Source organism: Somniosus microcephalus, chromosome 23 (genome assembly GCF_052327205.1).
Source record: "Somniosus microcephalus isolate GS21.2 chromosome 23, FLI_Smic_1.0, whole genome shotgun sequence".
Classification (NCBI taxonomy): domain Eukaryota; kingdom Metazoa; phylum Chordata; class Chondrichthyes; order Squaliformes; family Somniosidae; genus Somniosus; species Somniosus microcephalus.
This window is the reverse complement of record NC_141009.1, coordinates 27,848,158-27,863,857: the sequence shown is the minus strand read 5'-3', so window position 1 is coordinate 27,863,857 and position 15,700 is coordinate 27,848,158. Positions and strand designations below refer to the sequence as shown.

Below are 15,700 nucleotides of genomic sequence, written 5' to 3'. Positions count from 1 at the left end.
CATCCCCTCACCAAATACCCGCCATGGTGCAAGAGAGCCAGCTGGGCCAGACTGTCCCTGCAGCAGTTGAGATGACCAGTCTCGAATGCCAGAAATTAATGTCAATTGGCTGGAGTATAAATTGGGCTATAAGAACATAAGAAATAGGAGCTGGAGTCGGCCATTTGTCCCTTCAAGCCTGCTCCGCCATTCAACAAGATCATGGCTGATCTTCCGCCTCAACTCCACCTTCCTGCACTATCCCCATATCCCTTAGTTCCCAAAAATCTATCAACATCTGTCTTGAATATACTCAATGACTGATCACCACAGCTCTTTGGGGTAGAGAATTCCAAAGATTCACAACCCTTTGAATGAAAAAATTTCTCCTCATCGCAGTCCTAAATGGCCTACCCCTTATTCTGAGACTGTGACCCCATGTTCTAGATTCCCCAGCCAGGGGAAACATTTTCCCAGCATTAACCTTATCAAGCACCTTAAGAATTTTATATGTTTCAATTAGATCACTTCTCATTCTTCTAAACTCTAGGGAATATAGGCCTAGTCTACTCAATCTCTCCTCATAGGGCAATCCCCTCAGCCCAGGAACCAGTCTAGGGAACCTTCGCTGCACTCCCTCTAAGGTAAGTATGTCTTTCCTTAGGTAAGGAGACCAGAACTATACACAATACTCCAGGTGTGGCCTCACCAATGCCCTGTATAATTGTATAAGGCTTCTTTACTCTTATACTCTAATCCCTTTGTAACAAAAGCTAACATACCATTTGCTTTCTTAATTGCTTGCTGTACCTGCATGCTAACTTTCTGTGATTCATGTATAAGGACACCCAGGTCCCTCTGAATGCAAACATTTCCCAGTCTCTCACCATTCAAAAAATATTCTGTATAAATTCCATTAACTTCAATGGAAAAGAAAATCAGACAGAGTGCAAAATGGGCAGTTGATTCGCTATTGCTTGTTCTGTGCTACCGCCCGCAATGAATTTATACCCCATTATAAGTTTATAGGATATAGCCTGAAAGTTAAAAAAGTTATAGGTACTTATTTGGAGCAGATTCAGAAAAGCAAGGTTATGGATACTCTAGTAAAAGCGTATACTTATGACATAATTCCAAAACCAATTCTTGTCTAGTGGCATCTTGGTATTGCAGAACAGTTTCAAGAAACAATCCTGCAATATTGCCTCAGGATACCGCTGCTATGTAAACCATCCCGTTTTTAATGCACAGTGGATTCCACAGCATAATATCATGGTTTACAATATGTATAGGCTAATGATCACAAAACCACATCCTGGCCTACATGGGCAGTCAGACACGCAGTCCATTGGCAAGCAGGTAACAGGGCTAAGTACCCCTCCAGCAGCAACATCTATATTGCTGCCAGGGTAGACATCGCTTCTGTAAGTACCATGAAAACCACCACTAACGAGGTGTTGGAGCCTCCAGAGGCAGCAGCTCACATACTTATCACATTGCTGCTGAAGCTGAGATTGCCAATTAGCAGCAGCACTATAAGGTGAATGCAGCATAAATCCCAATGGAATTACAGAAACCCTCAGTCAGTTAGAAATCTGAATTATAAGATAAAATTGTGCAATTTAAACATGAAGTGTAATTGCACCAAGGTTTATTTACCTGAAAAGCATTTGCTTCAGCATCCGATTTGCAGTAGCTACACGTGCAAGGCGTCCGGTGGACAAAGCATGTAGCTCCAGATTGGATGAGATCAGTTGAGTGGTCATCTCTGTGTCTGCAGCAGTACCAGCACCACAGCAACTAAAGGGGATTACAGAAACCTCATCCAGTTAGAATCCTCAAATGAAATAAAATGGTATGATTTTAAGCATTACTAGTAACTGTTTGTGGCACTGCCCACATTCAGTTGATTAATAAGTGTTATATATATATTATGCATACATATATACGATGGTGCCAATGGTGAGAAAGACTTCAGAAACTCGCTACACAGAGCCATCTAGTAGAAAGAAAAGAAAAGGAAAAGAAAAAGAAATAGAAAGAGAAAGAAATAGAGAGAAAGAAAAAGTAAAAGAACTTGCATTTATATGGTGATTTTCACATCCTTAAGACAATGAAGTACTTATGAAATGTAGTCACTGTTGTAATATAAGAAACACAGCAGACAATTTGTGCACAGCAAGGTCCCACAAACTACAATGAGATAATGACCAGATAATCTGTTTTAGTGATACTGATTGCAGGATAAATATTGGCCAGGACACCAAGAACTCCCCTGCTCTTCTTCAAATAGTGACACCCGAGAGGGCAGATAGGGCCTCGGTTTAACGTCTCATCAAAAGATAGCACTTCCGACAGTGCAACTCCACTGAAGTATCAGCCTGGATTATGTCCTCAAATTTCTGGAGAGGAACTTGAACCCACAGCCTTCTGACTCAGAGGTGAGAGTACTACCAGCCTATCTCCCATGAAGTTGCACAAAAGGAGTCAAGACTAAGTGAAGCAGGGTTAGAGGCTGGCGGATAATTGGACCCATTAGTACTTAAAATGAAACTGAATTACATCTGCAAGTCATACATTCTGACTTTATATTTTATTTCCATTATAATTTCCTATGTTTGTATCTATAATGGAAACTACCCATTAGAATTAGCTGGAAATATACATCAGGTGAGAGTCAGCATCCGGAAAAAGAGAAAAGTAAGTTATGATGTTTCAGGTTTGTGACTCATCATCAGAACCGAGGAAAGGTTACACAACCAAAACATCACAACCTGTATTTTCTCTTTATAGAAGTTGACTCATCTGCTGTGTATTTCCAGCATTTTCTGTTTTGACATCAGATTTCCAGCAGTTGAAGTTTTTTCTTTTGATTTTAAGAAAAGTTTTAATATACCATAATTTGGGAAGAGTACATACAGGAAACTCTCGATTTACCGGCACCTAAATAACCGGAAAACTCTGTTAACCGGCAAAATTCAGGAGTAGGTTCAGGTAAGTTTTACTTCATATTAGTGGCCTGTTCCTGGATCTGTGGCTGTGTAACCGGGGTTTCTGCACCTGTTGCTAAGCAACAGGGACGCCTGGATCTTGTGGCCAGGGTTCCTGCACCTGTTGCTAAGCAACAGGGACGCCTGGATCTTGTGGCCAGGGCTCCTGCACCTGTTGCTAAGCAACAGGGAAGCCTGGATTTGTTGCTGTGTACGGAGCTCTCATACCTCTCTGTAATCCGGACTTTTTGATAAACCGGCACCACGCCAGTCCCATCGGTGCCGGATAAAAAAAGTTTCCTCTAATCTGTTTTTTGAGGAATTCAGTCTGTGTAATAACCAACTTAAAATCTAGCCTTAGGGTCACGCTATTGATTAGGCTTTTAAATGTGTAACACTTCTTATACACAATAGTGGAACGATCACATGAATGAAAATTGAATATTAAAAAATGTAACATTTACCAGATTTATTACTTACTAAATATTAGGTGCAATGAAGTGAATCTTGGAGCAGTTTTTATCAGCGACGATCATGCCTTCAGTTGCTCTTGTATCAGCGCCCAGAATTACTCCATCCTTAAGGAAAGGGTAAAATTGAGATTGCTTTAACGGAATAGGATATTCTAAGAACATACATAAAAACTCTTTTACAAACAGTGACATCATTTGTGCTGACTGTAATTAAGTTACTTTCCACAAAGCAAATTTCTGATTTATTTTAAGTCTGCTTAGTTACTAAAAATAAATGAAGAAACATATTCAACATTTTTATGTTGCTTATTTGTAGCCGAATGTCGAAAAATAACCAATTTTCAGTTCTAACTTCTCGTAACTAAACCAGCGCAGGACGGGCACGAAGAGGGTGCTCCAACAACAGATTGTGCTATGACTCCCACCAAAAACGGCAGCTAATTAATGACCCTTATTTCAACGGACAATAAAAAGGGTTCACAGGTCATGGATCAGGAGCTGCTACAGTGCCGTTCAAAAGAAGTTTTTTCCTGACTGTGTTCCTTAGAATGAAACCGGAAAGTTTCTGTCTAGTTTACTCAAGTCTTTAAGTGACCTCAACAGTTTTGCAAGTAATTATGGGCATTTTGGCATGAAGCTATATAAATGACACATTTCATAGAACAGAAATCTTTATTAGCAGGACAGACACCACCAGCAAAATTATGGCAATTGTCATTGGTCAGGAGTTTCCTGCAACATTGACAGTGGTAACGCCATAGTTAGACCGTTCTGCACCCCAATCCTCCAGTGACAATTTTACACCAAAATTTCCTGGGAAACTGATTACAATATGCCACAGATAAGCATAGCAGCAAATCAGAAACAGCGCAGCCAATGACGTATCTGCAGGGAGATGGAGATCAGCGGTCCCCACCACATTCACTTTGGTGTCAGAGGTCTGTACCTATCTTAAAGAGCAAGAGAGGGTCTCCTCGCTATTAGTAAACGAAGATGCCACTGTGGGAGCCGAAAAATGCAACTGTTAGAGCCTTAAACTGCTCCATCACCTGGAAATAAAATCTTAATAAAAAGTGACAGCAAAAAAAAGGCTCGTCCAAACTGATTTAGTGGGCGAGTTCTTATAACTTGAGCTCTCTCCTACATTAAAGTGAAGCATTTCAAGCAAAAGTTAAGCAGCGCAAGAAGTTTAAAGGTTTCCTTCCATCACATCCATTAGCTCATCTGTTCTGCCTTTGGATGGACTTCGAGCAAGGTGAGTGAAAGAAATCAGTGGAACCCACTTTTTGCCTAAAATACATTGTTTGTATAAACACACAAAACTGTCATTTTAACAAACATACTAAACCCACAAGTGCCATTCTTTAAGTGTCCTCAGTGGCAGCAGCGATCAAAGTAGTCCTCATTCAGCAAATTCACGCTCACCATTGATTTTAAGGGAGGCAGTGCTATTATAATTAATTGTTCACTGTTTTGGCAAGGGGAAATGGCAGGGTGGCACAAAGGTCCCAGGAAATTATGGCATAAGTAACTTAAACCATAATTTTCTGGTACTTTTGTGCTGTAAAATGTTCCCTATGATGTAGATACCACACTACAATAGCGCAAGTCTCACAGAAATTCTGGGCCATTGTCTTATTGCTGAAATACATTCTTACTAAAAAGGTCGGGGTAAAAAAATTGAAAGCACATTTTTACCAAATTAGGATTATTCTAGGAACAGGTGTAGGCCATTCAGCCTCTCGAGCCTGTTCCGCCATTCAATCAGATCGTGGCGGATCTGTACCTCAACTGCATTTACCCGCCTTTGTTCCGTATCCTTTGATACCCTTACCTAACAAAAAGCTATCGCACTTAGTCCTGGGAATTTCAATTAGCCCAGTATCCACAATCTTCTAATCATAATCATAATCATAATCAACTTTATTGTCATTGTTAGTGCACAAGTGCAGTACAACAAAATGTAGGCTTGCGGCTCCCGAGAGTGTACATTTAGATTAAGACATTTAAACATTCAACATACATTTGGCTTGTAATACATTAACATAAACATTACCATAATAAAGTGCATTGGCAGATGTGCAGGCTTTAGAGTTTATTTGTGGAGTTCAGTAGGATGACAGCCCTGGGAAAGAAGCTGTTCCTAAATCTGGTCGTACGGGTGCGAATGCATTTGTAGCGTCTCCCAGATGGCAGGAGGGCGAACAGACTGTGGTTGGGGTGGGTAGGGTCTTTGATGATGGTCCGTGACCTCCGTAAACAGCGTTTCTGGTATATGTGCTCTATGGTCGGTAGCCGGGTGCCGGTAATGCGTTGGGCAGTTTTGACTACCCGCTGCAGGGCTTTCCGGTCATAGTAGCTACAGCTGCCATACCATACTGTGATACAGTTCGTCAGGATGAACTCTCTTCTAGGGGAGAGTTACGGATTTCTACTACTCTTTGTGTGAAGAGGTGCTTCCTGATTTCACTCCTGAATGGCATGGATTTAATTTTAAGATGATGCCCTCTTGTTCTGGATCCCCCCACTAGAGGAATTAGTTTCTCTGTATCTTCAGTTCAGCCAAGTTTACTGTGGTCAGTGACGTACGAAAACTACTAGGCACTTGGTCGGAGTATTAAACAAGGCTTTAATCGACTGTTTCACAACATGGAGGTCTAGTTATCCTTCACTAGTTCCTGTTTACTAAATGTCCCTGAGCAAGCTGGGCCCGCACCAGAGTATTTATACTCTCCCGGGACAGCGCCACCAGCAGGCCACCCAGTATTATTTCATAAGTCATTTCTACATGAATGGCAAGATTCACGTCAGTCAGTTTACTTCTCATCCCTTCGAAGTCAGCCTCACTTAACTTTAAATGTATTATTCAAAGAAATACCTCAAAATGAAAGAAAATAAATGTGCAGAACCAACATTTCAATTTTACTGTTGGGACTGAATTAAAGAATTCAGCTTAATTTCTTACTTCTTTTTCAGGTCCTACTACATGCACCATTCTCTGACCATCAGGAGGTGCTGGCAAGGGTCAATGCCATTCAGCAAACAGCAACTGCAGTGTTGCACTAAAGCACCATAACCAAGAAACTCAATAGTGTGGCTTCTGATTCCCGATATAAATTGCTGTAGTTACAGATGACTAATGGAACATCTGGAAGGCTAATCAACTTGACCCAATTAGCCGCTGATCTAATTTAATCCTACCTCTCCATACAGGTAAAAAAACACAACACAAAGGGCCAGAAATTCGCGGCCAAAGGCGTGAGTGCGCTCGGGGTACTCACGCATCTGGCCGTTGGAAATGCCGGCGTTCAGCATGAACAGCGCATGCGGGGAACACCGGCATTTCCAGACCTCGAGCGCTTGCGACTGCACAGGCAGCGCTTGCGCAGTGAACTTCGTAGATTTCATTCATGAAATCCGTGAGGGTAAGTCCTCAGAAGTTACACTTGAAAAAAGCAAGTGTAAAGTGGTTCATTGGCTGCGGAGGAAGAAACATTTTATCGTGGAGCTTCTGAAATGCAATATTTTTGTTTGGGAAAGGGAGGGAAGTTATTTTAAGAAATTTTAAGTAAGTTTTAAAGTTAAAATTTTTTTTTTTTTTTTTTTTTTTTAAAAAGGGTTTTCAGAACGGTAGGTAGAAGGAGCAATTGTGGCTGTGTGAATAGAATGTGAGAATGAGTTATGTATGTATGTCCACATATATTCCTTTACGTATATGTATGTATGTTTTATATTCCTTTACTAATGTGTATGAATGTATGTTTTTAATTATGATTTTCCAATAAGTTACTTTCTCTGAAAGTCATAATTAAATAATACATTCATACACATAAGGAATATATACATAACACGCAAAGGAATATATACAGACATACATACTTTCAGAAGCTCCACGATAAGAAATACCTTCCTCCGCAGCCTCTGGAGCAACTGTACCCATGCTTTTTTCATGTGTAAGTTGTAAGGACTTGACCTCACTGAAAGCAGTAATGAAAGCGGCGAATTATACTGCGCACGCGCTGCCTGTGCAGTCGCACGCGTTCTGCCTCTGAACCCCTTCGTTCAGAGGACAGGAAATGCCGGTTTTCCCCAAAAGCACTGTGCATGCTGAAAACCGGCATTTCATCCGGCCAGATGCGTAAGTACCCCGACCGTACTCGCACAGTTGGAAGGGAATTACTGGGCCAACATTTTACATGTCAATAAAATGAAAAATTTAACAATTGCACGACTTGCCCCCTCGCATCTGCGACTGAGGGTCCAAGGAGGTGCATTGCGCAAGAGGTCATCATCGTACGTATCCTCACACTGTTCCCTTTGGGGAACTGTATGAAGTGGTGGAAGGATTTATGGCCGTGATTAACGCTCATTCCGTGACCGTAACCATCTTTGAACCAGCCATTAGGGTGGTTAGTCCTATGGCGGGAGGGTTTTACGGGCTCCCACAACCCATCTGAGGGGGGGGGGGGGGGGGGCCACCAACACCCACGGACGCAAGTATCCCGCTGGATGTCCACCCAGAATTTAAAGTTGGAACTCCGACTCCACTTGCCGGGACTGTCTGGAGTGGGGTTCAAAACCCTACTCCTTCTGGCCCAGCGGCGGGGATGCTTACTGCTACGCAAAAGGCCCACTCCGCACAAAAGGTGACACCCATATGTTTCCTGTGCCTTTTCCCTCCCCGTGACTGGAGCCCTATGCTGCCATTTCACGTTGCTAATCGGATTGGGCCTTTGTCATAGCGGTAGGATCCCCGCCGCTGGGCCAGATCAGGGTAGGGTTTCGAACCCCGCTCCAGACAGTCCCGGCAAGTGGAGTCGGAGCTCCGGCTCTAAATTCTGGGTTGACATCCAGTGGGATATTTGCGTCCGTGGGTGTGGGTGGCCCCCCCTCCTTGTATAGCTTGTGGGAGCCCATAAAACCCTCCCGCCATAGGACTAACCGCCCTAATGCCTGGTTCAAAGATGGTTACGGTCATGGAATGAGCATTAATCATGGCCATAAATCCTTCCACCACTTCATACAGTTCCCCAAAGGGAACAGTGTGAAGACACGTATGACGACAACATTGCTAAATAAATAAATGGAATTAAAAAAATTCTTTTAGGGCTTTTAAAAGTCTTTAAATTGCTTTAATTCTGTTTAAAACTACTTCAGATTACTCAAAATAATGTAAACATTTTAAAAAGTTTATAAAAGTTACCAAAATCTTCAAAAAACTTCCAAAAACCTATTTAAACTGCTGCTTTGCATGTAAAAATGCTTAGCAGCTTGACAGAAACATTGGGGGCGTGTCCAGTGAAACTGAGACCTCAAGGGGCGTGTCTCACTTGCACTGCACGCTCCTGGCTTCGCGCTGGCTGCACTCCTGGGCGGCGTGACGTCATACGCTGCCCGGGATTCTTCTTCTGGAAACACCAATTCCAGGCGTCCCTGGAGCTGATCGGCAGTAGCGCGGGGTAAGTGCAGAAACGGGGCTGCAAGCCCCGTTCACCAATTTCTGGCCCAAAATCTGAATATTAACTGATTTGCTTCTCCAAAAATTTCACAAAAGCTAACTAAAATTGGTGCGTGTTTATAATCAGTGGAAATGACAAGATACACTAGGGCAGGAATCTTAGTTTGTGACTTTCTCAGCGGTACAATTCTGCTATAAAAAAAACTATCAGACTGTGTTTTAAATGAACCAAGCATTTGCCAAAATATACAACTCTTCTCTGAAGAGTTCACAGTCCAGCTAAATGTTTTAGAAGAATTTCATGCTAAACTGTCAGTGCTAATGCACAGCAGCATACAGGAGTTTTTCTTGACACAAGAAATGGGAACATTACACAAACTTATCTACAATATTAGTCTTTCACCGCTGTACCCTGGCATCAAAATATTCTTTACCATCAAAGCACACAGAAGGTGATAATTAAAACATGATCATAATTAGACATTATTTCTGAAGGGAAAAAACATTTCCTGGTTTTATAAACAGCCTTTTGAATGCATAAGAAAATACACAAAAACATAATGTCGGGTGAGAAATATTAAGCCCTTAATTCTGTGCCAAACACTTTTAAGGCTGCCAGACACACGCCATTTCTCACAATGGCATTCTTCACCCAGCAAATTAATGACAAGTACAACACTTAGACTTTTTAAAAACAGTACAGCTTAATGGAAATCGCTAAATTGAAAGCTTAAAAATTTTGTGCGACATTAGTGTAAAAATGTTCAACACATTAACATGAAGTTACTTTGTCTGCTGTGAAACAGGAAGTGTCAACCTGCTGGTGCCTGGTAAATAGCAATTTCATACAAATATATTAAGTGTTTGTATGCTAGTATCACATAGGTTAATTTCTAAGCTATCGCTGATTGCATTTTCTCCTGTTCAAAACTGTTACAAATGGTTTCATATTAGTCACTGCTGTGAATATGATCTTTAATGTTAAAATTCCTAAGAGATGTAATGTCAGAAATCTCTCACAGGTCAGATAATATAATGGGAGCAGAGAATAGAAATCAGCAGAATGACCCAATTATTTCTGACCAGTCACTGTCACTTTTCTTGTTTAGTTTTAAACACAAGTAGTTTGTGTGCGACTGCTGAGTTCTGCATTTTTACAGTAAATCATAAAGTTATACAGATTTTTTTTTATTTTTTATAAATAGCACACTCTGATAACACAAGGTTGTAGTTCAATGCAACCAGTTTGTTTATAGCCAATACTCTAATGCCAAGATTAAGCGCATCATTCAAACAAGCTTAGTTAAATAAAATGGTGGGTGGGGCTCAAAAAGCCATCTATTTCATACCTATTCCTGTGGTATTGAAAAATAATTTAATTTTATTAGCTGATTCGAGCAGTTGCAAACACAATACCTTGAATACAATCCCAGCAATTGTGGTACCAGTTTTTCTTGCTTCAAGAACTTTGAAACCTTGTTTAGTAAGTTGAGCTTCAACAAATGCATTCCTATAACAAAGCACACATTACTGAAGAATTTTAAGTTTATAAATACTAGACTCAAGTTTTATTCATCTAAGAGTTTTTAATTTCAGCTTGAAACCATATTTAAATCCATTGTCTTTCTCCATGCACTACATGCAACTTCCCTGGAGACAGGCCCATGTGATATTAGACAACTTCTTCGTTACAGAATAAGATCAGGATCTATTATTGCCTGGCCTGCTGAGTATTTCCTGCATTTTCTGTTGTTATTTCTATTATATGCTGAACTGCTTCTCACTGACACAAAAGTAGCAGCAAAACTGCACCCTATGAAGTTTGCTTAAGTTGCACTTTAAGCCTGCCCTAGCATGACACCAGAATGGACAGATCTGCGTTACCTATCTGATTACCACCAGACGCTAAGAGGAGTTAAATCTGGTGCCCAACAAGGTCCCTCCCCTCACCGTGTCACTGGCGTCTCCTGACAAGGAATAATTCTGACCTCGCCAACTAGAATTCCACTCAACCTTGAAAAAAAATGTAGTTGCATCGGACCTCAATTTGTGTATCTAGAAGTACTGTGTAACTTACAAAGCAGCATGTACTGTTACTCTGTATATTACATGACCCAAGAAAACATTTAAATCCTTACACAACTCAATAATAAAAGGAGGGGGTAAAAGTACCTGCTAATAACCAAGTACACAGCATTGTTTTACAGGTTAGCGAAAAGTAGGCTAGTAGAAGAGAAACATATTGGGTTTTTAATGATATTTAAAAACGATACATGAAACCAATCATCTGGATATTACTCAGAACAAGAGCTGGCATCCATTTGTTTAAATATGTTGAGGGATTCCTTCACTGCCCCAGTTATCTACCTCGGTACCTAATTCAATCCCTGTTCTGTGCTGAGCTGGCTGAGCAAATGGACACTACAATTGTCCTTATTGCCCTGAGTCAGAGGGGAGAAAAATCAACAAGGGTTCCTGCTGCTGATCATTATTCAGTGATCCAATTCTGGACACTGGCCATGAACTGTGAGGCACTCAGCACTTGAATAGGCTGGTAACACTCAATGTTCAAACTCTCATGTAAATAGTGGCCAAATGAGTGAAGTACTGGATAGTACCCAGTAGCTGTGCAGCCATACTCCAGCAAGAGGAGAAAATTGGCAAGCAAGAAATTCTTTTTAAGGAATAGGTTGAGTATTTTTAAATCAAAATGCTACGGTTTAAAAAAAAATCTCTCATGGCACTGTTCTCAGTAAATTGAATTCTATGTTGTTTTATAAAAAGATAATCTGCATAGAATTACAACATGGAAACTGGCCTTTGGTCCAACCAGTCAGTGTTGGTGTTTATCCTCTGCATAAGCACTAGTCCTAATCCCATTTGCCTGCCCTATTCCCATGTCACTTTATCCATTTCCTTCAACCACCTAAGATACCTATTCTTAAATGTTGAGATGGTCACTGCTTCAATCACCACCTCTGGTATCTACACATCCCAGAGATAATTAGGCATAAAATTAAAATGAAGTGTGTCAGTCTTGTCAGTTCTGATGATGGGTTAACTCCCCACAGATACTGACTGACCTGCTGAGATTTCCAGCATTTTTTGTTTTTGTTTCTGATATCCAACGTTTGTAGTTCTTTTGCTTTTTATTTGTCAGTCTAGGCACATGAAAACTGCAGATAAAATTAAAAACCTTTAAGGAGGTTACTAGCTAAAATAGCTGATTTTCTTTCTTCCAGCAGTTGTTTAATATTAAGCCACAATGCCCAATTATAGTCAATTGCATCAGTTTCTGATAGTTTAACATGTAATATTTACTAGAACCTTCAGATCGCCATAAAATAAACTGTAATTACAAAGAAATTACTGGATGAATTTCTATTTTAAGTTCTTGTAACCTAATCACAATTGGACACTAATAGTAATTACTTTAAAAAATAATTAAAAACTAAGAAAGCTGAGATCATTAAAACATTTACATTTGGAGGAGCAATATCACCAAACATTTGACACTTCAAGTTTATTTATTTTAGATACTAGATCGTAAAGTACATAAAACGGGTTTTTAACAAACGCTTTAATTAAATTAAAATTAATAGCATATTTGCTCACCATTCGTAAAAGATGAAAACAAAGTTATCCCAAAAATTATTTCGATTTGTTTGAAATGCTTATATAGCATTCGTGTATTGTAGTCAAACGAATTCCCGAAAACAATTAATTTTGTTAGAGAAAAGTTTTAAAAAATAATATAGTAAGATGAGTCATTCAAATCAGGTCAATGTGCTAAGTCATCCTCGACTTGATACAATGTCTAAAGGCCCGAAAAACGAAATATTTCAATAAAACTGACTCCAGAAGCATCTATCCGTACAATATTGAATTAACAGAGCGGTGAGAAGGGATTCGATTTTGATTGGGACTCACCGTCTACAATTTTCGAAACTGAAACCACCAACAGGCTCCTGGCAGACTTTCAGCGACGCCATCTTCAGCTCGGCGCTTCCCGGAAGTACTTCCTCGTCCCGGCTCGGCGCGAGGGGCAGCGTTTCCGGAGCGAGACTGATGCCGGGGGGAGGGGGGAGTGAGGCTGATTTTGCGCGGGGGGGAAACGAGGCTGATCCCGGGGGGTAGAGAGGGAGGATGGAGAGAGGGAGAAGCGGGAGAGGAGGAGCGGGAGGGAAGAGAGGGGGAGGAGGGGAGGGAAGAGAGAGGGAGGAGGGGAGGGAAGAGAGAGGGAAGAGAGAGGGAAGAGAGAGGGAAGAGAGGGGGGGGGGAGGAAGAGAGGGGGAGGGGGGAGGGAAGAGAGGGGGAGGGGGGAGGGAAGAGAGGGGGAGGGGGGAGGGAAGAGAGGGGGAGGGGGGGGGGAGGGAAGAGAGGGGGAGGGGAGGGAAGAGAGGGGGAGGGGAGGGAAGAGAGGGGGAGGGAAGAGAGGGGGAGGGGGGGGGGAGGGAAGAGAGGGGGAGGGGGGGGGGAGGGAAGAGAGGGGGAGGGGGGGGGAGGGAAGAGAGGGGGGAGGGGGGGGAGGGAAGAGAGGGGGAGGGGGGGGAGGGAAGAGAGGGGGAGGGGGGGGAGGGAAGAGAGGGGGAGGGGGGGGAGGGAAGAGAGGGGGGGGGGGGGGGGGAGGGGGGGGAGGGAAGAGAGGGGGAGGGGGGGGGAGGGAAGAGAGGGGGAGGGGGGGGGAGGGAAGAGAGGGGGAGGGGGGGGAGGGAAGAGAGGGGGAGGGGGGGGAGGGAAGAGAGGGGGAGGGGGGGGGAGGGAAGAGAGGGGGAGGGGGGGGGAGGGAAGAGAGGGGGGGGAGGGAAGAGAGGGGGGGGGAGGGAAGAGAGGGGGAGGGGGGGGGAGGGAAGAGAGGGGGAGGGGGGGGGAGGGAAGAGAGGGGGAGGGGGGGGGAGGGAAGAGAGGGGGGGGGGGAGGGAAGAGAGAGGGAAGAGAGGGGAGGGGGAGAGAGGGGGAGAGAGGGGGAGGGGGGGGGAGGGAAGAGAGGGGGAGGGGGGGGGGAGGGAAGAGAGGGGGAGGGGGGGGGAGGGAAGAGAGGGGGAGGGGGGGGGGAGGGAAGAGGGGGAGGGAGGGGGAGGGAAGAGAGGGGGAGGGGAGGAGGGGGAGGGGGGGGGAGGGAAGAGAGGGGGAGGGGGGGGAGGGAAGAGAGGGGGAGGGGGGGGGAGGGAAGAGAGGGGGAGGGGGGGGAGGGAAGAGAGGGGGAGGGGGGGGGAGGGAAGAGAGGGGGGGGGAGGGAAGAGGGGGGGGGAGGGAAGAGAGGGGGGGGGAGGGAAGAGAGGGGGAGGGGGGGGGAGGGAAGAGAGGGGGAGGGGGGGGGAGGGAAGAGAGGGGGGGGGGGGGAGGGAAGAGAGAGGGAAGAGAGGGGGAGGGGGAGAGGGGGAGAGAGGGGGAGGGGGGGGGAGGGAAGAGAGGGGGAGGGGGGGGGGAGGGAAGGGGGGGGGGAGGGAAGAGGGGGAGGGGGGGGGAGGGAAGAGAGGGGGAGGGGGGGGGAGGGAAGAGAGGGGGAGGGAGGGGGAGGGAAGAGGGGGGAGGGGAGGGAAGAGAGGGGGAGGGGGGGGAGGGAAGAGAGGGGGAGGGAGGGGGAGGGAAGAGAGGGGGAGGGGAGGGAGAGAGGGGAGGGGGGGAGGGAGAGTGGGGGAGGGGGGGGAGGGAAGAGAGGGGGAGGGGGGGGTGGAGAGGGGGGAGGGGGGGGAGGGAAGAGAGGGGGAGGGGGGGGAGGGAGAGAGGGGGAGGGGGGGGAGGGAGAGAGGGGGGAGGGGGGGGAGGGAAGAGAGGGGGAGGGGGGGGAGGGAAGAGAGGGGGGGAGGGGGGGGAGGAAGAGAGGGGGAGGGGGGGGAGGGAAGAGAGGGGGTGGGGGGGGTGGGAGGAGGGGGAGGGGGGGTGGGAGAGGGGGAGGGGGGGAGGGAGTGAGGGGAGGGGGTGGGAGGGGGGGGAAGAGAGGGGGAGGGGGGGGGAGGGAGGGAGGGGGGGGGAGGGAAGAGGGGGGGGGGAGGGGGGGGGGGGGAGGGAAGAGAGGGGGAGGGGGGGGGGAGGGAAGAGAGGGGGAGGGGGGGGAGGGAGAGAGGGGGAGGGGGGGAGGAGGGGGGGGGGGAGGAGGGGAGGGGGGGGAGGGAAGAGAGGGGGAGGGGGGGGAGGGAAGAGAGGGGGAGGGGGGGGGGAGGGAAGAGTGGGGGTGGGGGGGGGAGGGAGGGGAGGGGGTGGGAGGGAAGAGTGGGGGAGGGGGGGGGGAGGTTGGAGGGTGGGGGGGAAGTGTGGGGGAGGGGGGGGGGAGGGAGGGTGGGGGGAGGGAGGTGTTGGGGGGAGGGGGGGGGAGGGTGGAGGGGGAGGGGGGGGAGGGGTGGGTGGGTTGTGAGGGGGGGGGTGGGTGGAGGGGGTGGGGGGAGGGTGGGAGGGGGTGGGGGGGGATGGGAGGGTGAGGGGGGGGGGGATGGGAAGAGAGGGGGAGGGGGGGGGTAGTGTGGGGGAGGGGGGGGTTGTGTGGGGGAGGGGGGGGTATGGTAGTGAGGGGGGGGGGGGGGTAGGGGTAGTGTGGGGGAGGGGGGGGGGGAAGGGAGTGGGGGGGGAGGGGGGGGTTGGGTGGGGGAGGGGGGGGTTGGGAGAGGAGATATTATTAGAGGGGTGGTGGGGTTGTGTGTGAAAGGGAAAAGAAGAGGAGGAAGAAGAGAGGAAGGAAAAAAAGAAAAAAGAGAGGAAAGGAAAAAAAAGAAAAAGAGAGGAAGGGAAGAAGAAAAAGAAAAAGAGAGGAAAGGAAAAAGAAAAGAGGAGGAAGGAAAGAGAAAAGAAAAAGAGAGGAAAGA

The 15,700-nt window shown here is 46.0% G+C and overlaps 1 protein-coding gene across 1 annotated transcript in view; it reads right to left on the bottom strand.

Annotated features, from left to right (window-relative positions):
• psmb7 (proteasome 20S subunit beta 7) overlaps positions 1–12,974 on the bottom strand; it is a 78,807-nt gene extending 65,833 nt beyond the window's left edge. Inside the window, exons 1-4 of the mRNA XM_085965671.1 lie at positions 12,831–12,974; positions 10,317–10,410; positions 3,450–3,547; positions 1,639–1,779 (exon numbers count right to left, since the gene is read on the bottom strand). Of these exons, the coding sequence (XP_085821797.1) occupies positions 1,639–1,779; positions 3,450–3,547; positions 10,317–10,410; positions 12,831–12,892 (395 nt within the window). The 5' untranslated portion in view covers positions 12,893–12,974. The remainder of the gene's footprint in view (positions 1–1,638; positions 1,780–3,449; positions 3,548–10,316; positions 10,411–12,830) is intronic.
• Between the last annotated feature and the right edge of the window lie 2,726 nt (positions 12,975–15,700).